This window comes from Macrosteles quadrilineatus, unplaced genomic scaffold (genome assembly GCF_028750875.1).
Source record: "Macrosteles quadrilineatus isolate MER2022 unplaced genomic scaffold, UCM_ALF_1.0 Scaffold_3__2_contigs__length_128488019, whole genome shotgun sequence".
NCBI lineage: Eukaryota > Metazoa > Arthropoda > Insecta > Hemiptera > Cicadellidae > Macrosteles > Macrosteles quadrilineatus.
The window spans coordinates 40,130,579-40,157,005 of record NW_026542596.1 but is presented as its reverse complement, the minus strand read 5'-3'; the positions used below and the strand labels follow the sequence as shown (position 1 = coordinate 40,157,005).

General features: G+C 34.8%; 1 protein-coding gene across 2 annotated transcripts in view; it reads left to right on the top strand.

Annotated features, from left to right (window-relative positions):
* LOC128990680 (ring canal kelch homolog) overlaps positions 1-25,998 on the top strand; it is a 44,172-nt gene extending 18,174 nt beyond the window's left edge. For both annotated transcript variants that reach the window (XM_054413189.1, XM_054413190.1), the window contains 4 exons: positions 5-145; positions 4,976-5,090; positions 21,712-21,852; positions 22,679-25,998. In XM_054413189.1, coding sequence (XP_054269164.1) covers positions 5-145; positions 4,976-5,090; positions 21,712-21,852; positions 22,679-22,857 — 576 coding nt within the window. In that variant the 3' untranslated portion in view covers positions 22,858-25,998. The remainder of the gene's footprint in view (positions 1-4; positions 146-4,975; positions 5,091-21,711; positions 21,853-22,678) is intronic.
* The last annotated feature ends 429 nt before the right edge of the window (positions 25,999-26,427 follow it).

The window sequence follows — 26,427 nt, the reverse complement described above, 5'->3', positions numbered from 1 at the left end:
ACAGGTTGGAGGCTTCGACGGGTCAACAGGGTTGAACTCGGCCGAGGTTTACGACCCAAGAACTCAGGAGTGGAGGATGATTGCGTCCATGTCCACGCGCAGGAGCAGTGTAGGAGTGGGTGTGGTCAACAACCTACTATATGCGGTAAGTGTAGTGGTACAGCTTACATTTTTAACCCTTTAAGGTCCAACGCCCAAGGTATGTCAGACACAAGCTAACACAATTTAACTTCCGCTTACAGCTATGTATGAAAGTATATCTCGAGCAACATAAGTGTATGCATAATTATTGGCCATGTGCTGCATCCTAGAAGTCAAGATTAGAACTACTTTGCTCAGACTTTTTTTTACCAGTGCCGTTTGTGCGGTAGACTGATCAATGGTCGAACTTCCTAAGGTACCTATTGTGTCTGTAAGAGAAAAATGAGGCAAATGGTGGATACCAAGAGAAAGAAAAGGTAGATAGATGACATGAAGTCCAGTTACCTTTACCTATGATAAGGTTACCTGTGATATGTGATTCCTTAGATTTTACAGTGATAAATATAATTACTACAGCCAACTGCACAACATTAAGGCGTTGTTAAAACAGGTTAACAATTTACAGTAGCTAGGCTCTACACCAAGTGCACAAACAACTCAAATTAATAATACAAAAATGTTTGTTCTATTAAATGTTGGTTATATTTTTTTAGTTTACTATATGTCTTTGAAGCGTGTTGTGCGGTGTAGTAAAATATAAAATACCCCCGCCGCAGCAAACCTGCAGACTAAGCGAATTTCCATTTGACTGATTTGATTTACACTGAAATGTCTACTTAAAAATATAACATATTCCCGATTTAAATAGAATTAGTTTAACAAGTACTTAGGTTTGCTGCATCAGGGAGGGTAAAACTTTTTTTTTTAAATGTTAATAGTTAGTAAGAAATAAAAACATTTTCCAAATTTGATCTAAATATGTTCATAAACAAGCAAACTACAACAGTTTACTTATTCTCCATAAGAATAACATGGGAATTTTAAATTTAAAATTTTTTGGCATTTTCTCCATAACTATTAGGCGCATAATAACTCTTCAATATACTAAATTATTTGTTTTTTTAAGCTCTACAAAATGGTTTGGAAAGAAATTGCTAAATTTTATGTTTTTTGGGTCAAAAATGGGAAAAACCTATTTTTACCCCATAAAACCCCCCGTAAACCCCCGTTCCCATGATCTGATCATGCTGGATCGCGAACTCGTTCGAATAAGTGTAGGTTTACATGTTTGTACCAAATTTCATCAAAATCGGATCATTTTTGCTCGAGTTATCGTGCTAACGGACACATATATATTATATATATAAATATATTTTCTTGCATGTTTAGGGCTACTAATATAATAAAAACCAAAAACATATTTAACAAAGTACCCTTTTAGTAATTATTTTATTTTTCATGACGACATGTTTCGGAGACTAAGTCCATTATCAAGTCGTCATGAAAAATAAAATAATTACTAAAAGGGTACTTTGTTAAATATGTTTTTGGTTTTTATACTAGGGTTGCTTTCAGAGAGGTGAAAGCCAGTTGAGCGGAACAAACGTGATTTGATATTTTTGTATAACTAACTAAATGTAAAAAGGTCAATAGATTTATTTACTAATGCTGGTTTTAAAGATTAAAATTATAATAATTCAAATTTACCTCTTCGAGAAGTGCATTATGGTAGTTTTGACCAGGAAAATATTACAGTAGTTGGAATTTGATATTAACATCCAAAAAGGGCATTAAAGTATAAAAAAGAGAAAGCAAATTTAACATTCAAATTCAACTGTAGCCTACAACAAAAACATTGGACTTCATTTTCCACCCTTACAATTGGTTAAAGTATTTAAGTTAAAAAAAAAACAGTACCTATTAAAAAACGAGTATTATATAACAACAGGAGAGGAAATGTGACATTTAAATTCAACTGTGCAGCATAAACATCGGTTAAACTCAGCTTTCTTTGCTGGAAATAATTTATGATTGTTAATACCAAGTATTCTTGATGGAGGATATGATTGTAATGTAACTGGAATGTAGGTCTTCTGCCATTATTAGGATGATTTAGCGACGGCATTTTAATACTGGCCTTAATAATACCATTGGCTAGTTGTATTGATAGTCAAAGATAAAACATAGGCCTACGAAAAATGTAGGGCTATTTTAATGTAAGACTCAAATGTAAAACACCTTTAAAAGACTAAAATAAACTGAATATCAGTCATGGGTATATCAGTCATGTATTTCAATGTGTAAAAACGTAAAAACTGCAAAAAGAATAACTTATTGAACAATAAAATAAGATGGCTGAAATGTAGGCATAAACATAAGTAATAAGTAAACATCGCATTCAGCTGATTTAAGTGAAAACAGAATAATATAATAAGTAGGGAAGACATGCCTGAAATATACAATTTAGATAATATAATTAGGAATTAGTAGCCTACTTCTGGACAGGCCTAGACAATTATCCATACCATGGTTAAAAGTGTACTTCTATAAGCGCAGGTTTACTTATTACGGTTGTAACTGGACGTATGTATAGTCCGTGGCTTGGCAATCAAATAACAGTATTTATATAGGATAGGCTACTGTTATCAACATTTGAAATGACTAAATTGTTACCAAATTACTGTTTCACAAAATGCAGATTCCATTTTCAACCGAGCCATTAAAATGAGGATTTGCCGAACAATTATTAATATTACAGAATAGTATATAATGATATACAACTTTTCACATTCCATAAATTATATGTTAGTTTTGCTATGGTCAAAGGTCCAAATCCAAATGTTCTCTTTTCTTTTGGTCAGTATGTAATAATTTGCTAGAATCATTGACTTTATATAAAGTCAAAGCTAGAATACTGTAGATGGTTTGTTAAGTTAAGACCATATGCAAGCATTTTTGAAATCGTTTCCCCGTTTAACCTTAACCAACTATTCCATTCCAAAAGATAAAAATTATATGGTGCAACACAAATAAACAACCCGATCACCTACCTATAACCTACACTTTACCTTCCTAATCTAACCTTACTTCAAAACACTTAATGTAGTCACGAATACTCATAAACACCGACCTACCTCCCCACATGCCTAAATTAGATCAGTGTTCAATCTGCGTTTTATCAATAAGTGTAATAACTTACTGTACCGTCGATGTAATTCAACATAATATAACCTATGAGGTATTATCGGATTAAATTCCGATTTCGATGCGGTTCGATATATCGCTTATTAAATACTGATTTCTAACATTGGCTGTTTCTAATCAGCTGGCAACACAAATAGGTTCCCAAGAAAGTAGTCACCGGTCAGTATCCCTCCGCTCCTTGTTTATGTTCCTCGCATTGAGAAAGTAGTTCCGTATATTTTCTCGATTTTCAGTGAATTCCGCGCCTTAAAAAAATGTTTTAACGGCATTTTCTTGTTTATTAAAATCATAGGAATGGTTTAAAAACGTTTAAAAGAAAAGTATAGAAAGTTCAGAAATACCTTATGATTCTCTTGTTTACATTTTTCTTGTAAACAAAAAAACTGTCATAGCTACTTTAGTCCCATAAGCCTAATGTTAAAAATTTGAAATTTTAAGTTCGTTTTAAATTGCATTGGCATTATCTAATTGAAATTTGCTTGTTTACAAACCATCTCATTATTAGTCTAAGTAGTCTTGTTAAGTTTGGCTGAAATGTGTTCAGCCGTTATTGAGTGATGGTGTTATATTGTTTGCATTGAAGTTGATCCCAAAGAGCTTCGCTCGCTTCGCTCGCTCCGCTCAATAAATATATATATATATATATATATGAATTTGAACGGATGGTGTTTTTGGCCTCTAGGGACCTCAAAACGAAAAAAAAAATCGGTCCCGCGTCTAGGTCTTACCATGAGTTCTACGGTAATAGCTTATTCCCTATATGGGAAATTCGCTAAAAGAGAAAAAAATCAAGAGATTTTATTTATACAAAAGAGGTACATGTTTTTTAAAGAGAAAAGATTAGTACGTGTTTCTATGAGAGGAGATTTGCGATGAATTAGTGCTCAATAATTAATAATCAATAATTAATATTTGGTCATGTTATGGGAATTACAGAGAGACTGGAACAAAACACATCTATATGTTAATAGGCAAGCATGTTTCCTTAAAACCTTTTTTCTCAGCTTGTGTGCATCGTAGCCGTAGGGAAAATCTACGCATACTGTTAGAAAGATATTTTCCTGTAGGTGTACACAATCCCTTTATACATTAAAATAGGCTCAAAAATAAGCCCATAAAATGAATTTGAAGTTAACAAAAATAACATGGGACTTATGGGTTGCAATGCTGGTGACGAAATATAAACAGAATACCCCCGCCGCAGCAAACCTGCAGACTTAGCGAATTTCCATTTGCCTGATTGGGTTTACATTAAAATGTTTCCCTTAAAATATCACATTATTTCCCTATTTAAATATAATTAGTTTAGTTTAGAGTAGCCTACTTAGGTTTGCTGCAACAGCGAGGGTAAAGATTTTTTTTTTTTGAAAATGTTAATAGTTTAGTAAGAAATAAATGCATTTTTCAAATTTGATCAAAATATGTTCTTAAACAAGCAAACTACAACATTTTACTTATTCTCCACAAGAATAACATCGGAATTTAAATTAAAATTTTGTTGGAATTTTCTCCGTAACAATTAGGTGCATAATAACGCTTCAATATACTAAATTATTTGTTTTTTGAAGCTCAACAAAATGGTTTGGAAAGAAATTGCTAAATCTTACGTTTTTTGGGTCAAAAATGGGAAAAACCAATTGTTACCCCTTAAAACCCCCCATAAACAGTTACACACTCACATTGGGAATAACTAGAATGGAACATGACATTTATAAATTGTTTTACAGTTTTAAAACAGTTATTTGTATGTATTGGTGAACCAATAGTATGTTATCGCTGATGTGTCCAGGTGGGAGGATATGACGGAGCGTCTCGTCAATGCCTCAGCTCCGTGGAGTGTTACAACCCCGACTCTGACAACTGGACCAGCGTCGCTGAGATGTCTGCTAGGAGAAGTGGAGCAGGTAACTGGCTTACAGTATCTACCTAATCGGTTGAGGATCAGGTGAAAACGGCATTGTTCGAGGTTTGGACTTTTTATATGACATCAGTGAATATGGTTTTGCTTCACACTCTTTTGCTTTTCAGTTTTATTCTGCAACATACTGTGTAGTGTCCAAAATTGTATCCTAAGTAAAAATTGACAGCGGACTTATTCAATGAAGATATCACAGTAGATTGTTAGTCTGGTTTACTGACGGTCCAATCCACAAATTTTGAAACTGAATCTGATTCCTTAACATCAATTCCTGATTCTGTACTTGATGTCTTCAACTTTGACTGGATTTCCAGATAGATTTTGTCATGTTTCTTCTTCATTTTTACATTACCATTTTGCCCTCATACTCGTCTGGGGAGTAGATAGGTCTATCGATTAAGCTTCATTGAATTCTTTCTTTCAATTTTAATTGGTCCAGCTGCCTAATTCCCTGTACTGTGTATCCTAAACTGTGAAATCTATTTTTACTAATATTTACTTAATTTTTAATACATTCTCTAGCCAGTCATGAATTTAAATGAAGTCGTTTATGTTTTAGCGAATTTCCCTTTAGGAAAGTAGATATTATCATAGATGGCACGGTAATACCTAGACCCGGGACCATATAATGTTTCATTTTCATGTCTGCAGAGGCCAAAAAAACTTTTTGTTTGAATGTTTATGTATATATTTGTTATGACTTCCCTAAGACTCTACAATTTTTCATTTAGGCCTATAACTATTATTATTAATCATATGTTTTTCTATTGTTTATGTTTTGTAAACATTCATAAATTGTAATTTTGTGTTGAATTAACATGCATGCTTTTATTAGTTACTAGCTGTGTGCCCGTTCTACGCACGGGGATCTATCGTAGTCAGTTAAAACCTTCATATATTAAGAACAGCATTTGGTTTGCATATTTTCAGATATGCTGGCAAAACTATTATATAAACCTTCGCAAATACAGTATCTGACAGTTTCAAGCCAAAACAAATGCTTTGCAATTAAATGTCACCCGGATCGTGTTGGTCCATTATGTTAAATCCAATGATTAAACTAAAAAATGCGTTATACGTAGATCTATGAGGCATAGCCCTAAGGTAGGCCTATAATTGAAAGTTACTTTCCACAATGGTTAAAAGTATTTAAGGTACTACCTCAACCTCACAATTTAACACTTTATTTTGGTTGACATTTTCATTATCATGGTGCTATTGTCCTTTCCATGAAACACTGGTAAATAAGGACATTAATGCGTTACCAACAGACAAACACACAAAAATACAGAACTTAATTAGGGAATTTGCTACGCTTTAAGCATAACAAAGTACATATACAATTAGTATTTGAAATCTTTGTTAATGTAATCTCAAATTTTATCATAACAATTTAAAGTTGCTTGGACCGAAGATGACCCGAAATGTTGTAGAAATGACGGCTTACTATATGAAATGAAGTACTATAAACGATTTAGATTGGTAATTTATAATAAAAATTACCGAAATAGGCCAAGAACAGAAAGTGACACATTGGAAAACCGAGTTTAGCATCATCCGTAAACCTCTGTTACAATCACCCACTACAGTTGTGATTTTTTACTTTACACTTTACACAACCGCCATTGAAGCGCCGTCAATGAGTGGAAACCTTGTTTCTAAGCTATTGGCGACGATCATTATTAAATTTAAGTTTCCCAGCCGCATATAACACTAATTCAAGGTCTTCTTTCTGGTTATCAAAACTCAATAACAATTTTATACACAAAGAATCTCTGGTTCCTGACCTGGATGATGCCTAGTTATTTAATTTCATTTACGGTTACACTATTACACTATATTATTGAACTTGCGATTAATTAAATCCGCTATGTAAGAAAAACGTTTTTAATCTCACTTGGTTGGGATTTGCTTTCAAAACGTTATCGGTAATGGTTGCGGTATTGGTAAATGTAAATATGTGGTTTCCCTGGACACTAAATTAAAATACCTAGCTCAATAAAATAAAAGGGCAAACTGAATTATTAAACTCAACACTTTTAATTCAACCAATTAAAGAAGACATAGATTTGACTATTATTGTTTTTAACAACACATTTAACAATTTAACCATCTGGTATTCATCATTGAAGTATAGTATAACATTAAAAACAGACATGTGGCAAATATTAAATTGCACTCAACACCCCTCCTCAATTTAATAATTTTACATTTGACACAATTAACAAACAAAAAATCCTAACATCTTTCTCAAGAAATGAGAAACGAATGAATAGCTTGATTCCATGCTAATGGTGCCTGTTTCAAGCCAGATAGTGCCTTTTGCAATTTGCAAACGGAGCCAGGTGTTCCTTCAACTCCTTCAGGAATGGACATATACATATTTCCTCCTTCAGCTCCTCATGAAGAAAAGCATTGCTGACGTCTAATTGTTCAAGAATTAATCCACGTTCATTTGCTACAGCCAGCAACACCCTAACTGTTGCAAGACGAACCACTGGAGCATATGTTTCTTCATAGTCAAAACCCTTTCTCTGTGAACATCCATTGATAACAAGTCTTGCCTTGTATCCTTCAATATTTCCGTCCATGTCTTTCTTCAATTTGAAAACCCATTTACTGGAGATAGCTTTCCTTCCAGGTGGTAGTTCATTGTAAGTCCAAGTTTTGTTTTCCTTCATAGAGTTAAGATCTTCCTTTACAGCTTGATACCAATGATCCTTATCATCACGTGCTGCAATATCCTTGTAACTTTGCGGTACATCATCGACAAAGGATTCAGCATTCAGAGCAAGAACTGCATAATCCTGTAAGTATCTTGGCACATTCCTCTTTCTGGTAGAGTGTCTTATTGTTTCTTCTTCACTTACATGATCTACAATTTCTTCTTCCTCTTCTTCAAGATCTGGTATAGAAATTCTTTGATTTTCATCAGACAATGATCTGGGTTCTTCTTTGTTCTTTTCTTCCTTTTTACTTGATCTGGATTCATGTACATGATCGGGAATCCAATCTTCAATTGGTGTGCTCTCAAAGTTAAATTTTTCCTCATAAAACACAACATTTCTTCCAGTGATTATTTTTCCTTCTTCAGGACACCACAGTCGATAACCATTAGGACAATATACAGTAAAGTAACACTTCAAGCATTTGCTGTCAAATTTACTTGATATCAATTCCTTAGCTAACAGCAAATATGCTGCACAGCCAAAAACTCTTAACTTACTAAGGTTAGGCTTCTCGTTGTACCATAAAGCAGCAGGGATCTTTCCTCCTAAAGCCTATGTCGGACTTCGGTTGATTAGATATACGGCAGTTCGAACAGCTTCTGACCAAAATGTCTTACCTAATTCACAATTAAGTATTAAACAACAAGCCCTTTCAACAATAGTCCTGTTCATTCGTTCTGAGACACCGTTCTGTTGAGGAGTATATCTGATTGTGAACTCATACTGAATTCCTTGCTCCTCAAAAAACTGCTTCAACTCATTTGACATGTATTCACGACCATTGTCACAACGAAATCTGCGAATCTTTAGATTGAAATGAGATGTAGCCAAAGCATGATACATCTTGACATATCTTGTGACTTCTGTCTTTGATTCTAGAGCATAGGCCACCGTGAAATGAGTAAAGTCGTCAATAAAAGTGATGATATATTTCTTACCGTCAAATGAAACTGGTGAGATTGGACCACACAAATCACTGTGAATCAACTCAAGAGGTCTGGTGGCACATCTCCTGTTCTGATTGTAAGGAAATTGTGATTGTTTCCCTTCAACATACTTTGAACACTTTTCTAAGGGTAATGTTGAAGTATTTAACTCCATCCCATCTACCTGCGACCTGATACTTTTAATACAACCATAGCTCAAATGACCAAGCCTGTCATGCCACAGCTTCATTTCTTTTTCAGTTGAAGACGCTGACAAAGCTTTGTATTGCAAAAAATTTAACATATATAACTGAGAATTGTTTCTTTTTGCAACCGCAACAGTTTGATTATCTTTCTTAATCAAGCCACATGAATTTTGAAAGATAACACAAAAACCATTCATTTCCAATTTTCTTACTGAAAGTAAATTGTAGCTAATTCCAGGTACAGATAAAACATCTTTGATTGTTATTTTAATTTCCTTCCCTTCCACAACACTAGTGACATACAATTCCCCTTTACATTTTGCTTCAAGATAAGTTCCAGACTTGGCTACTTTGATTTTAATAGGTTTTTCTAATTTCTTAAAGTTAGAGAGACATACCTCATTACTGTTAACCAGGTGTTCTGTTGCTCCAGAGTCTAATATCCAATTTATGGTATCTGCTGAACAGTCTTCACTTGATGTTCCAAAAAAAAAATGCATCTTCCTGTTTGGTGTCGACCACGTTCGCAGAATTATTTTTCTTTGATGGGTTCTGTGGTAATTTGACTCTGCAGTTAGCTAGTTTGTGTCCAAGCTTTCCGCATCTGTGACAAGTGAAATTGAACGAGTTGCCAGAAGTTCCTTGATTTTCTGGAAAATTTTTCTTTTTCCCTTGTTGAGACTGGAAGGCAGTAGGTGGTGGTGTACAATCAAAATCAATTTTTCCAACGCCCCTCCTCTTTGTCTCCTCTTCCAGCAGTCTGACCTTCACAAAGCTTAGAGATAAGTCCTTCATTGATAGAGTCTCTATGGCTGTGACAACGACATCATATTCTTTAAGCATGGTCAGTAGTAGATGACAAACAATGTCAGATTCCTCGACAGTTGCTCCTGTAGAACGTAACTCTCTTTTGACTTTGTCAAATTTCAGAAAGTGACGATTTAAAATCTCATTCTTCGCATCAAACTTTATTGTTAGTAACTGCTTCCTTAGTAGAAGTTGGCTAGCAATTCCTTTCCTTTCAAATGTGTTGCAGAGAGATGACCCTAGTTCAAAAGCAGTTGCCTTGTCTTTTGCATATTCCAAATGGCTGTCGGCAATACGCTGTATAATCTGCGACTTGCACTTTCGATCTTGTTTCGCCAATTCCAACAACCTTGCTTCCTTCCTCTCTCGTTGTTCATCTGTGTCTTCTTCCAGTAATTCAACTTTGGCAACATAAGATTCCTTTACGAAAGACAATAATTGTAATTCCTCCAGCAGAGTTTCAATTCTAAATTTCCAATTGCTGAAAATGGTATTCGATACTTTTCATGTTCAGTTGCCATATTAGCAATTCATTCAATTTGATTAGCCAGGTAAAAAAAAAAATATTAACAAATTCCGTATTTAACACGTTCGCTGCTGAGCGCTAGATGCCGGGACGGCGCCAGTTGCTGAACTACGCTCGGCCGCTGCGTGACATTGCCACCGATACACTGAATTACAGTAAAAACAACAGTAGTTATACTGGATGGCAATGTTCTGCAATAAAACTGGCTTTGGATATAGTACTAAGTGATTCTGATAGATAGCAGCACTACCCAGGTTACAGTCGGTAAAGTAGTGTCGCTATCTAGCAGGAAAGAGGTAAAACAAAGCCCTGTTCCAAACGACCCTGGTGGTGATTTGGGAAACTATATTTTTTATTGTCAGAAAAGTACGTCCCCACGAGCTGCAAAGAAATATAGAACGCTTGTGACGTGCTGGCTTATCCATAGCAACGTTAAACAACAATGAACGGTGACGTTCTGGAACGTTCTTAGCTCCTGGCGCCGTGGCCCGGCTGACGTTCCGGAACGTCCGTAGCAGCGAACGTGTTAAACAGCCCTGGGCCCATAATCTGTAAATATGTGGTTTCCCTGGACACTAAATTAAAATACCTAGCTCAATAAAATAAAAGGGCAAACTGTATTATTAAACTCAACACTTTTAATTCAACCAACTAAAGAAGACATAGATTTGACTATTATTGTTTTTAACAACACATTTAACAATTTAAACATCTGGTATTCATCATTGAAGTATAGTATAACATTAAAAACAGACATGTGGCAAATATTAAATTGCACTCAACAGTAAACAACATTTGTCAACATATCAGTGACAGATAGAAAAAATAATCTTGATCCGAACAGCTGTTCGTTATTTCATAGATGATTATTCATGTGATTAAAATTGGACAAAAACTTGACAATAATTTATTTTTGTAAAAAAATACAACCGACTTCAAACGCTCTAAAAAGAATGAAATAATTTCAATAAAGTAAACTTTTGTATTAGGCAAGCTCACGTATTTTAAGTCTATGATGATTTTTGATACAAAATTGAAAGAGGGTGTCCATATTGCAGGTGACTATCTATAACTAAAGGTGTTAATCTGCATGTCTTTTTCATAGTTATGCGTTAAGTGTTATTTTATTACCGTAATCAGAGATCGGCGTTATAGTGGTATTAACGAGTATCTTTAAAAAGCGTATAACGCATTTAAATGTTTCTTAATTGGAAAAGTAACGTTTTAATACTAAACTAGCTTCTTTTCCCTATCATAATATCAAACTAAATTATTTTCCTATTCATATAGAACATTTGTGTGTGTTATTTTCATAATGCATTTATTCTGAAGTAGGCCTAAACATAAAATACAAGAAGATATTCCCTTTAATATATAAACAAAACAGTTCAGTATGTTTTTTTTTATATATTTATGTTATCCAGCTACAGTTTATTAATTTTTAAAATACACACACAATATTTAGTTTCAATCATATTTGCAGTTTGAGCCGCGCCGACTTGAAATACGTGAGCTTGCCTAATACAAAAGTTTACTTTATTGAAATTATTTCATTCTTTTTAGAGCGTTTGAAGTCGGTTGTATTTTTTTACAAAAATAAATTATTTCATGATTTTTAGTGACTGTATAATTTTTTATATATTAATTACTTGAAGATTTTTGATAAGCAAAACTGTTTGACACAATCAAAAGTTTCACGGAACAATCATTATTTTAAAACTGCTTGAGTCACCTGTTCAGGTTACATAATCAATGGGTATGAAAATAAACATTTTTAGATATTCCTTATGAAGGAAAGAGTTGTCCATTACATTAGGCCTAATGAAAAACTAATTGTCTTTTCTAGATACATTGACATGTCAGACATCATCGTTTCCTGCAATCGGTGTACTTCTACATTATAAAAATAAATACAGTAACGTCTCAAGCCTTTTGGAATGAAAGTTATTCCTCAGCTACAAGCACTAAAAAATCTCTCAAAAGTGGAAAATTGGTCGTTAACACGTATAGTACCTTTGGAAAATATTATATAAAAGATTGGTTCAGCTTAAAGTGGTGTAAGTCATGTAGGGGATTTTGTTTGCTCAAGATATAGCCTAGTCGAAATTGCAAATCATCTTCCTCTAGGACTTTCCGAAGCAGGCATAATAGTATTGATATGATATAGTAACTGGGTAGAGAATATTAATAAACATTCCACATCTGCAAATGAAATATGTATATGAAAGATTGGTTCAGCTAAAAGTGGTGCAAGCCATGTAGGTGGTTGTGTTTGATCAAGATATAGCCTAGTCGAAATTGCAAATCATCTTCCTCTAGGACTTTCCGAAGCAGGCATAATAGTATTGATATGATATAGTAACTGGGTAGAGAATACCAATAAACATTCCACATCTGCAAATGCATGTTTAGTAATTAAAATATTTATCACTTTTAAGACAATTGACGATTATGCACTGTCACACTTCTTAGGTCGTGTAAGGAATAATTGCATTTAATTTATATTTAGACCTGTGTTAAATATTTAGTAATTCAACTAAGGACATTTAATAAAATATTTATTTAATAACATATGAACTATATACAGTCAAATATAAACAATTAATCAAGTAGTATTAACATTCAAGTCAAGTTTTTAGTTCAGTTATTGAAAGGATACAACAGCTGATATGATGACATCACTGTCCAAAGTTCACTACAGCACTTCGTACTAGTCAGTTCAGTTTAGACTCACCTCTCTCACAGTACACAGTGCTTACCTTTTGGTTTAGTTCATATTAAATATTTTAATCTCTCTTTCTCTCTTACCGCTCCAAGTGCATTATTTCATCATTTCTCATTTAAATATGGATTCCAAATTTATAGTACCAAGTGTCAAGCTAGGATCCAAGAAGATATTTTTATTTAAAGTAGATGTGTTGTAAATTTTCGTGTACAGTCCAGAATATTCATGAGTAGTGAATTGCTTTCTTTTTATTAATGAAGAAGAGTTTTAATTTAAATCAGTGAAGAATTACATACTACACAACAATAGTCATTTCTCAACATCATCTTTCATCTGTGGTCCTTCGATTCTCGTCACTCTGGCCAGAGCCATCGCTTCTCTGCTCATCTTGTTCCTGTTCTACCAAAACCCTAATGGATCTTCAGTTTTAGGATCTAAAGGTATTTCTCACAATTTTACCTCTTAATACCATATTTAACATGGTCATCACGAGCCGGATGTTTCCCAGCCTATGGAAAATAATCTACTGTGACTATTAAGTTTTTTATTTATTTGAACTGAATAAATTAATTGAATAAATCTGTCATCAACATTAAGTATCATTAACAAGAGGATTAAATATTTTTGATCACATTATTATCAATTTATTAAATTGTTGCAGTAATTTGTGAAATAACACATAAAGTTTTGTTGTCCCAGACAGAAAATTTTGTTCTCAGACTGTACTGTCTACAACTCCTGTATTTTCATGCATAGTTTGTCTATTCTCTATTGTGCATTATCGGGCTGCATCCTGTCTGCCCCCCTCTCTCCCCCCTGTAATGTGAAACAAGTTTCTCTCTTGTTGCTGAATATTCAGAAAATCATGGAAGTCATACCAACTTCACAGCTGATCAACACTAGCGCTGCTGATGGATAGAAATGAAAACTTAAATGTCATTATGCAAGACTTTGTTTATGTTTTCATAACCTCAATTGTTTGCTTACACTTTTAAATTAAAGTGACAGAAGAATGTTTATTAATACGGATTGAACATTTAATTACAGTTTGTGTTTGAAATAACATGTTTTATTGAATTTCAAATTTATTATCTGGAAATAATTGCAGGTAGATATTTTCTGGGACTTAAACTTTTTATAGGCCTATACTATGGCTGAATATTTCTCTCTGATTTCAAGTTGACTAATATTAATATTTAATACAATGAATCCTGGCTGTCTTTAAATAAGTTTTGCTCATTATAAACTTATTTTAATCTGCATTTATTTTTATTTTGGAATTTTATTGAATTTAAGACTTATTCAAAATGAGGTTCTCAACTTTTGTGAAGCAATCTGAGCTTGTGCTAGCCAGGCTTAAGTCAATTGAAGCAAAAGTGCTTGCTATCGAAAAGGAACCTATCACTCCTCAACTTATAACAAAGCTCACTCTTTTGGATTCCACCGCTACAGCCAAAAATAATGATTTTGACAAATTAGTGAATAAGTTGTTCGGCACTGTGCCTTTACCTGAGGAATTAGATGAAAGTGAAAATATCACTACAATTTCAACATTACAAGATGAAATAAGTGATCTCTATGTGTCTATTCACTCTTTGTGTGTGAACTTGATACCTTCCCCAAGCTCTAACCAGTCGAGCCAGCCAAACCTGGATGATTCCAATGCAGCTATCAGCCAAGTAGCTACAACTAAGGTTAGTGTACAGCTTCCTAAACTTCAACTTGGTACCTTCTCAGGTCAACATGAAAAGTGGATGGCGTTCAAAAATTTGTTTGAAAATACTATTCATAAAAATGATAGTATTTCTGGTGTTGAAAAAATGAGTTATTTGTTAAGCTGTCTTGAGGGAGAGGCACTTTCAGTTGTTAAAAACATCCCTATGACTAATGCTAATTATTTTATTGCATGGGAATCTCTACTTAAAAGGTATCAGAATACAAGATTACTAATCTCTCTTCATGTCAACAATGTGTTAGACTTACCAGTTCTTCACAATCCCTCAGTGAAGCAACTTAGAAGGTTTTTGTCTGTTTTAAATGAAAACATTGAAGCACTTAAAGCTCTAGATGAAGAAATTTCTCAGGAAAATTTAATTTTGACCTCTCACTTGTTAAGAAAATTTGATTCTGATTTTCGCCATCATTTTGAACAGAGTCGAAGTGATAACTCTGTAACTCCTAAGTTAGATGAGTTAACCAAGTACATTGAGTCTCACTGTGTAAATCTTGAAGCAGCTAATCTTACTAATGTGGGATCATCTCTTAAGGGTACCTTAGGCCACCACACTCAAGTAAAACCCCCTCAGCGCTCAAATAAATCGGCACTTATTGCAACTCCTCGCACTGTTTGTACATTTTGCGCAGGTGCAGATCACAAAATCTATCAATGCAAAGGTTTTCTTAAATTGACTTCACAAGAAATGTATAATTTTGTTAAAGGCAAAAATTTGTGCACCAACTGTCTTGGCGATAAGCATAAGGTAAAGGAATGCAATTCATGGCGTACATGTTCTACGTGTAAAAGAAAACATCACTCTCTTTTGCATTTTATGGATTCTGAAAATAATCCCTCTCCTAATGTGTCTAAAGGTAACACAGACAAACGAGCTCCAAGTTCTGACTCAAATAAAAATGAATCTGGTTTTGTTGGTTTGACAAATACAGAGAACACAGTTCTTCTTGCCACTGCTTTAATTGTGGTAAAATCAAGCGAAGGTAAGACCCTAGTTTGTAGGGGAGTTTTAGATTCTGCTGCTCAGTCTACCTTCATTACTCAAAGATGTGCTCAGTCTTTAGGGATTAAGCGCTCTCATGCTAATAAAACGCTTATTAATGGCATCTCGTCTGCTCAGGTGAAAACAAAAGGGTTAACTCATGTCACTCTCCAGTCCCTTAGTGGACATGTATTGGCAAGCTCTCACCCTGTCTTCATTTTGGATAATATCACTCCAGATTTACCTCGAGCTAAGATCACTCCTGAAGTTCGCTCACAGATGCAACATTTAATGTTAGCCGATCCTACTTTTGATAAACCCGCTCCTATTGATGTTCTAATTGGAGCTGACCTTTTTGCCTCCTCTGTGAAAGGCCAGTTTTTGTCACTTGGTGAGAATATGCCTGTAGCAATTGACACCATTTTTGGATATGCGCTCTTAGGATCGACCCCTGTCGCCTCAACTTGCAAAAATTCATTTCATGGATTAGTCACACTCTTAACCACCAATAGTTTGGATCTTCACACCTCTATCCAACAGTTTTGGGCTGTAGAGGAACCCCCTCTTACAAGCAAGCAATCCTTAGCCGAAGAAAAATGTGAAAAACATTTTGTATCTACGCACTCTCGCACTCCTGAAGGAAGATATATTGTCTCTTTGCCTTTCTCAGACGATCCGTCAACATTAGGCAACTCGAGCAAAATGGCAAAATCCCTATTCTGGTCTCTGGAGAATAAATTTCGTTCTAATCCTGATTTCAAGGAAACTTATGTTGATTTTATGAGAGATTACTTGTCTTCGGGACATATGACACTCTGTCAGTCACCACGTCTTAAAAATAATCCTCATTACTACCTTCCACATCATGGAATTTTTAAAGATGGAAAATTAAGGGTAGTATTCAACGCATCAGCACCTACATCAACATCTCTGTCTCTCAACAGTATTCTTCATCAAGGACCAAAACTCCACAACAACATATGTGACATCATTCTCAACTTTCGCCGACATGCGGTTGTTTTTTCATGCGACATCAAGCAGATGTTTCGACAAGTCCTTGTAAAGGAATCTGATCAGATATTTCAACTTATTTTCTGGAGAGAGAATGATAAAATGCCTCTTCAAATCTATCAGTTAGCGACTGTCACTTATGGGCTCACATCATCGCCCTACTTGGCAAATCGTGTCATTCAACAACTCATTATTGATGAAGGAAAAAATCATCCTCTAGCCGCAACTGCTCTAAAGGATCAGATTTATGTCGATGACGCCCTATTGGGTAGTAATTGCGTAGAAAACGCTCTTTTGTTGAAAAATGATGTGGTTCAGTTACTCAAAAAAGGAGGTTTCGAGTTAAGAAAATGGTCTTCGAATAATCCATTACTCTTACAGTCGATCCCTGAAGATCACAAAGAAAAACCTATTGGTTTTCGAGCTCCCGAACAACCAGTTCATAGTGTTTTAGGACTTAAATGGATTCCTAATGAAGATGTTTTTTCTTATTCTGTAGGAACTCAAAATATTAAGGAAACTCCTACAAAAAGAATTGTTTTAAGTGTGATATCACAGATCTATGACCCGTCAGGATGGTTAACTCCTGTAACCTTCTGGTCCAAATCCTTCATGCAATACTTATGGACACTTGGTCTCGATTGGGATGAACCCCTAGACGACAGCGTTATATCAGTTTGGAACAAGTTCGCCAATGAACTTCCATATATTGAAATGCTCAAGATACCTCGCTACGTGGGACTTTCTTCTGCTAAAGATATTCAGCTACATGCTTTTTCTGATGCAAGTGAAGCAGGATATTGTAGTTGTGTTTACCTGAGAGTTGTAAATTCACAAGGAATTATATCGACTTATCTTCTGATAGCGAAGTCAAGAGTCGCACCTCTGAAGCGTATTTCCATACCTCGCTTGGAGCTCTGCGGAGCACACCTGATGTCTAAGCTCCTAAATTACTGTATACAACTTCTCTCACCTCACTGCAAGATTAGTTCATACACAGCTTGGTGCGATTCCACAATCGTGCTTTCATGGATTGGCATGCCCTCTTATCGACTCAAGGTTTATGTGTCAAATCGAGTTGCAGAAATACAGGAAAATATCCCACCTTCATTTTGGCAACATATTTCATCACTAGAAAATCCAGCGGATGTTGGGTCAAGGGGTACCGCCCCACAAGATTTGATTAACCACACACTTTGGTGGAATGGACCTGTCTGGTTGTGTAAATCTGAAGAAAATTGGCCAAAGTCTGTCTGTAAATCTTTACCTGAAGAGTCTATCCCTGAAACTAAGATTCTCACAGTTAACACTCTCTCTGCTGTTCTGGATGAACCATTTTCTCTCCTCACTCGCTTCTCATCTTGGACAACACTACTTCATGTTTCCGCATACCTGCTGCGCTTCATTCATAACACCAGAAATAAAGTTAAACAAATTGGGAATTTAACTTCTCAGGAGATAAAAGAGGCTCATAACCTGATTTGTAAATTGGTTCAACGAGAATATTTTTCTGAAGAAATCTCATGTTTGAAATCCAATAAACCTTGCTCTGTACGCATTAGACGCCTAGCTCCTTATCTGGATAAAGATGGCCTCATTCGAGTAGGGGGAAGAATAAACAAGGCTGATATCTCTGAAGATCACAAACACCCCGTCTTGCTACCTAAAGGTCATAGGTTAGTTGATATTTTGATTGACCACCATCATGTCTTATATTTGCACTCTGGTCCAACTCTAACTCAGGCTATGCTGGCAAACAAGTACTGGATTCTCAGTGCTAGAAGCTTAATAAGATCTAGGATCTTTAAATGCATAAAATGTTTCAGATGTAAACCTCCTCATTCTTCTCCACTCATGGGGGAATTACCTATGAATCGAGTTACACCTTCAAGGCCATTTTCCATATCTGGTGTAGATTATGCAGGACACTTCTTTGTGAAGCAACATCTACTAAGACGAGTTCAACCTATCAAGGTTTATATTTGTATATTTATTTGCTTCTCTACTAAGGCGGTACACATAGAAGTAGTAACCGACCTAACAGCGGATGCCTATTTAGCCGCTCTTACCAGATTTGTCTCCAGACGAGGAATCGTTTCAGATATTCACTGTGACAATGCTACAAATTTCACAGGTGCATCCGAAAAACTCAGACGCAACTTTGAAAATTTAATCAAGGATTCCACAGTACAATGCTACGCTGAGAATTTCAATATTAAATTTCACTTCTTACCTCCACATGCACCTCATCAGGGAGGCCTTTGGGAGAGGGCCGTCAAAAGTGTGAAATTTCACCTAATAAGAGTCATTGGACAACAGACCCTGTCACTGGAAGAGTTTTCGACTTTAATCACCCGTATTGAAGGAATGATGAACTCTAGGCCTATAACTCCTCTTTCTTCTGATCCCTCGGACCTAGAAGCTTTGACGCCAGGTCATTTTTTAGTAGGTGGTCCTCTTATGACACCTCTTGAACCTGACTTGCGTAGCATTCCTATCAACCGATTAAAACGCTGGCAGGTAGTCCAACAGTTCAGTCAACATATCTGGGCTCGCTGGCAGAAAGAGTATCTGTACACTCTTCAAGAGAGAAATAAATGGGTCAACCCCAAGAAGAATATTGAAGTCAATGACTTGGTTGTCATTCATGAAGACAACTTGCCTCCACTCTCCTGGAAGCTTGGACGAGTTCTCTCCGTTTCACCTGGTACTGATGGAATAGTACGGGTCGTGCACCTGAAGACCGCAAGTAGACACCTCTCTCGTCCTGTGACAAAGGTGTCTGTCCTTCCTATGGAATAGTGAAGAGGAGTTACCACCCCCCTTTTTTATTGATTTTCTCATTTTTTGTGTTGTTTTCAGAACCCAGGGGTTCAGGGGGGGCCGGTATGTTAAATATTTAGTAATTCAACTAAGGACATTTAATAAAATATTTATTTAATAACATATGAACTATATACAGTCAAATATAAACAATTAATCAAGTAGTATTAACATTCAAGTCAAGTTTTTAGTTCAGTTATTGAAAGGATACAACAGCTGATATGATGACATCACTGTCCAAAGTTCACTACAGCACTTCGTACTAGTCAGTTCAGTTTAGACTCACCTCTCTCACAGTACACAGTGCTTACCTTTTGGTTTAGTTCATATTAAATATTTTAATCTCTCTTTCTCTCTTACCGCTCCAAGTGCATTATTTCATCATTTCTCATTTAAATATGGATTCCAAATTTATAGTACCAAGTGTCAAGCTAGGATCCAAGAAGATATTTTTATTTAAAGTAGATGTGTTGTAAATTTTCGTGTACAGTCCAGAATATTCATGAGTAGTGAATTGCTTTCTTTTTATTAATGAAGAAGAGTTTTAATTTAAATCAGTGAAGAATTACATACTACACAACAATAGTCATTTCTCAACATCATCTTTCATCTGTGGTCCTTCGATTCTCGTCACTCTGGCCAGAGCCATCGCTTCTCTGCTCATCTTGTTCCTGTTCTACCAAAACCCTAATGGATCTTCAGTTTTAGGATCTAAAGGTATTTCTCACAATTTTACCTCTTAATACCATATTTAACAACCTGTTTTACGAATATTTTGGTTTTCACAATACACCTTTATTTGTCAATATCATACTGCTATTCACTGAAACATATATGTTTTTGTAAGCCAGAATATTCAATACTAATAACAGAATTACTGTATACACAAATCAGGTCAAACGGTTAAATACATTTTTTATAGTAACCAAGACAAAATGCATTTTTCTCAATGTAATTCAAAGGCTCCATGGCAAGAAATAGTTTATTGGTCAGTATGAAGCAACTGTTTTATGAAGAATTGTCTGTGGCTTCATTTAAATGGTTTCAACTAACAGCTGTAGGAATGTTATTATTATTTATTGCCTTCTCTGCACAAATGTAAACAATCTGCACAAATGTAAACAAAACAAATGTTGAATATTTAAGGTTTTCAGAATATTTCACCGAAACAAATATTATACTTAAACATAATATATAAGGTACCAAATAGAAATCCTCCTGGTTATTTTGGTGGTGGAACCACACTGATCGGTAAAAGAATCACAGAGAAATTGGTGAACATACATAGAAAAAAAAAACATCGCCACAAACAAATTGAGAACCTCCTCCTTTGTTGGTAGTGGGGAAGTCGGTTAAAAATCACACAAAACTGCATTTTTGAACGTCCGTAATTTTATTTACAAAGTAGTGAGGTCATATTTTAATGGCTAAAGGCACTCTCCCCAATCCAGTGAATACATTAAAATGACTTAGATCTTAATAGGTACTCTCGTTTTCCTGGAGAAGATAGCGTAAAATGACATCTTGAGTGTTACAGACAGATAGAAATAAAGATACGACTCGTTTCTGCTTCTTTAATGTATAAAACGTAAAAATAACATAAAAATATATAATTCTGAGCAATGTACAGACAAAACTCTAATTTTATTTATATAGATTTTATAATTAATTAGAGTGATTTTAATGTTATGGTGTTGTTTAATTGTCTTTATACGGGAACATGGAAAATGGATTCTTTTATGTCTCAGTTTTTAGGATTCATTCATTAACTGATAACACGGCTTGTTTCAAACTTGGGACCCTTCTGCTCCCCATTTACTGAGTTTGTGAGACAGTGATGTATTTTGTACAACTATCAATCAGGCTGAGTATAGAATCAAGGCCCCACTAGAAAAACCGGCCATGCTGCAGGATCCATGGCGTCACACTAGTGGATAGATCTGTTGATAGATTGACTGCCATATCCTATATGTTTTAGGTAAATAAGCTGGCTGTTTGTCAGATTTTAACGGTAAGATTTTAGTACAGCTATCCACCACTGTGACGTAGTGTTGCGCTGCAGCATGGCCTGTTTTTCTAATGGTGCCTTGATAGAACGGAGTGAGATAGGCCTATCCTTACGGAACTTGTCCAATTGCAGGAGTGGGGGTGCTGGACGGTATCCTGTACGCTGTAGGAGGTCACGACGGACCTCTGGTGAGGAAGAGTGTGGAGGCCTTCAACCCAGAGACTAACACATGGACCCCTGTGGCAGACATGGCCCTTTGTAGGCGCAATGCTGGTATGTAATTGGCTCACTTATAATGTAGTACACTTAACAAAATACAGGAACGTTTGTTAGCTTATAATGGTAGACGATTTTGGATGTAATTTTTAATGCACAGTGGAGTCCCAAACACAAAAACGAAATACAAAATACGAGTCTCAGTGCAATACGAAATAATTGGGTTGCGTATTACCCTACCTAGAAATAAAAGTGATTGTAATCATACCTCAGTATTGGCAACCTGTAAGCTACTATTTAGTTTGAGAAATTCAAATGATAAATCTTTAATGCTATTTGAAGTGACATTTATTGTAATTTTAAGCTCTCACAAACTAAACAGAAATTTTTTAGGTACTGAGTACTGAGTTATATCATTTGATTTTTGTATGATGTACGGGCACAAACTAATTCCCAATCACAAGTATAAGCGTTGACTATTAATTTTAGTAGAAACTTTGTTCCCATGTTAAATCTGAATCCAGTATTACAATACAAATTAACATTGTTGAATTGAGTGTCACTGACAGTGTTCTGGAGGGGAGGGGGGGGGGGGTACAGTAAACTATAGCAATGTTCTACATTTAATATCACAAACTTTATGAGAATATAACCTTGATATTGGCTTGTGGCAATGTATAACTGATGAAGCCTTTTGTAATCTAGTATTACTCAATGGTGAATAAACTGCTCGATTCTTGAATATAGATAGAGTTTTGGCCACAATCTGATCATCTCGCCTATGTCCTATTTGAATAAACAGTTTATTACAGCTGGTTCACATAGATATGTTTACTTCAGTATCCAAAAGCCAATGGTATGACAACGCCACCTTGTCTTGCAGGAGTTGTAGCTCTGAACAAACTGCTGTACGTGGTGGGAGGCGACGACGGCTGTTCTAACCTTGCCTCTGTCGAGGTCTACAACCCCAAGTCTGACTCATGGTCCATGCTGTCGTCGTGCATGAGCATCGGACGCAGCTACGCAGGCGTGGCCATCATAGACAAGCCTGCCAACCTCTGAACAAGACCGTGTCGTAGAGGTTGGCCCCTCTGTGCCATATTCTCCGCCGACAAAATAATCAAATATCGTTAAGACATATTTTTACTCTGTGTACATTTTTGTAACTTTCTTACCTACGGTAGTTGTACATTTGTATATAAGGAAATCGTAAGTAAATAGGTGTTACACATTTTTGTTATGCTTTCCGGTTGTATAGTTGTAATATTTTCATGAGGTTGTGATTTATTTATTTAGACGAATGTGATAATGATTTTGCCAGCCTTGAATAGAACTCCTACACAGTTTTTATTGGGAATATTATTTATTTTTGTCTATTCTAATTAATTTTGATGAATAAGCTTTACTCCTGTCATTTTACAAAAATCTTGTCAATATTGATTTTTTTTGTTTTATACGTTGTAGCCTACTTTTTGCTATGAATTCTTCAATTCTTTATACTAGTTTAATTTTGCTTTTAAATTATGTATTCTTTCAATCTCTGACACAAATGATTATTTTAGTTATTTTAACATGTTTTCTGTATCAATAAAAGAACTCAGATTGCTATTAGTCTTAAAAACATTATCTTTAATTTTGAATTTTAATAATTTTCAAATTCATCCCCCATGACTCATGTTATTTTTCTACTAAAACAAAATAACTCCCCTTGTTAAATTTTTTTTATACTCTATGGCATCTGACAACGACTTTGCCTTATACAACTTTGTTGTTCCTTCCAGATTTTTAATATAAGAGGTATTTTTCAATTTTAATGTGATATTTCCCTTTTTTCTGATCTTATGTATTAATGTAAATAAACTTGACCTTGTTTCTTAAAACTTATAATGCAACCTGTAATCAGTGTTGGGAAGTAGCGCGCTACAAGTAGCGACGCTACAGTAGCGCGCTACTTTTTTTGTAGCGTTAGCTGTAGCTCCACTACTTATATGATTTTGTAGCTTTAGCTGTAGCTAGCTACATTTTTAAAGTAGTTGTAGCGGAATTTTAGCTACTTTTCTCGCTACATTAGCATTGTTTGAGATAGTGATTTTTATCATAACCTCAACCTTACGTGAAACAACCTCTTTCAAACTGAGATTTTCTAAAAAAAATTAGGCCTACTTTCTATTTGGATCCATACAGCTGGTTGCAGCCGTTTCATTCCCTATTACAACGTTGTGTGGACATGGAGGCCATTAAATGAGTGTTATCCACATTTTGGCTCTCATTTCCTTAATTTACTACTCTATGATTACTATCAGATAAAATAAAATCGCTAGATGCAGACGACGTTTAAACGTTACCGGTGACAAGAGATGCTATTGAATGCTTGCAAGTGATTGACAGGGAAATTAGTAATCAATTTAGTTTCTTTATTATATCGATAGTGTTTCAACTTGGGTTTTAATGGAAACCAACACTAAACCTTAAAATAATGAGAAAGCTCTATCAACCTTTGCTTCAGCTGTTGATTGTGGTCCATCATCACAAGCCCTTCCTTGGTTAGATTACGAAGATTTTTCAAAGGTTTAGTTTACTAAATTAACAAAGAGGAAATTACCTGATGAGATTTAAGATATGCCTAGACTACATGATAATTGTAACGAAAAAATCTCCATATAACATGAAACTTACATTGAAAAACAAATAGCATAGTTTGCTCCTGCTAACAGCTCTTGTATAGGACTATTCCTAGGCTATGCTATGGTTTAAGACGAATACCAAGTCCCAAGTTCAATTATTATGAATATATCTGTTTAGTCCTTGCAATAACAAGCCTACTATAGCCAACTTGTTACATAGCCAAGTAGGCCTACATGTTATTTTTACTTTACAAATTTCAACATGTTTAAATTATAAGCCGATTTCAGGTTAAGTTGCTGAATACTGTTTTCTGTACCAACTAGGTTGAAGCACAATTTTCCCTATGCATATTGACAATAAAGGACGATTTCTTGACATTGAAAAGTGTTATTCATAGAACAAGTAATTTATCACTGTGGTTAAAAGTTATAGCAATGTCGTTTTTAACATTAAAAGTAAAGAAATGCAATAAACTCCAATTTCAGTAGGCTAGGCTCTGTAACACAAAAAAGTATTTTTAAATAATCGTTTTACAGTTTAATTGGTCTTAATTGTTGATATAAGACATCTATAAATGAATCTATATTAAAGAAATAAAATGAGCTTTTAAATATAGTTTGGTTGTAAGTCCTTTGAACTTAATGAAATTTACATATAAGATGCTTAAAAATAATGCAATATTTAAAAATAAGTAGGCCTACTAAATGTGATGGGACACCCAACTATTTGGTTCTGTTGTTGTAATGTTAGGTTTATGCCAACAAATTAAATACAATCTAGGAATAATTTGTTTTCCAAGTAATGTTAGATACAATACTGACATTTCTTTTTTAAATGTTTGTTCAATAAAAATGTAGGTAGTTGCAATTAATTTTACATTTACCTAATGTGCGTGGAATGAAAAGTAACATCTTTGGAAAAGTAGCTAAAATTGTAGCTGTAGCTACATTTCATTGTAGCTGTAGTTGTAGCTAGCTACATTTTCGGAACTGTAGCTGTAGCTGTAGCTAAGCTACTTTTTTGGAAATGTAGCAGTAGTTGTAGCTAGCTACATTTTAAAAGTAGCTTCCCCAACACTGCCTGTAATGGAAAAGTACTTAATATTTCTCCTTACCTCACATGGTTGCTTTATAAGTTATTTTTATAATACATTTGTTTTACACTTTGTTAAAAAAAAACGTTCAGTTTTTGCTCAAAGTACACTCCAGAGTGTCAAGAAGCAAAATGAACGTTAATTCTGAAATGCCGTTTTGTTCAATGATAACTAATTAACATTAACTTTTACTCATATTCAATTCAGACTTGGATTACATTGTTTGTCATGGTGAAGAGATATAAGCACTTATTGAAACAATCAATCATTTTTAAAGTGAATTTTAGATAAGGTAAAATCACGCAACATTTTTCATCCAAAGCACTCTTTTATTTACATGTTTATAGAAAAATATTTTATTGCATATATTTATTTATTAAATAGCTGAATTGTATTTAAAACAAATAAATCCAGATTTTTCAGGAATGTGAACAAATTATGTTGTGTTCTTTGATCTTGTATTTTAAATAAATAATAAATATGTTACCTATTATTATTCATTAGTTATTGTTTTCCTCCTACTTCTATTGGGGATTTTTTTACTGGAAATGTCTAGCCGAAATAGTTGAAAACAATATTTAAAAACCAAGGATTTTTTTACCTATTTGGAAGCAAACCAACACATTATAATTCCCAAAAGTATTTTAGAGGTTTTATAGCTTTACCTTAAAAGTTTGTGAAGCAGTATAATCATACAAGAACAATATACTTGCTTTGCTGCAATTAATTACCATAACTTTACTAAGACATAAGCTCACTATGGTATTCTCTCCAAGGTAGCTCCAGGGGTACAAGAGGTTTTAGGTTTGTGGGGGCACATGGAAGAGCTATAGGGCATCACATTCAAACTGCCGATCTGGGTAGCGGTTATAGTGTTCACATGATGAACAAGAGATTGTTGGTTTGATTCCAAG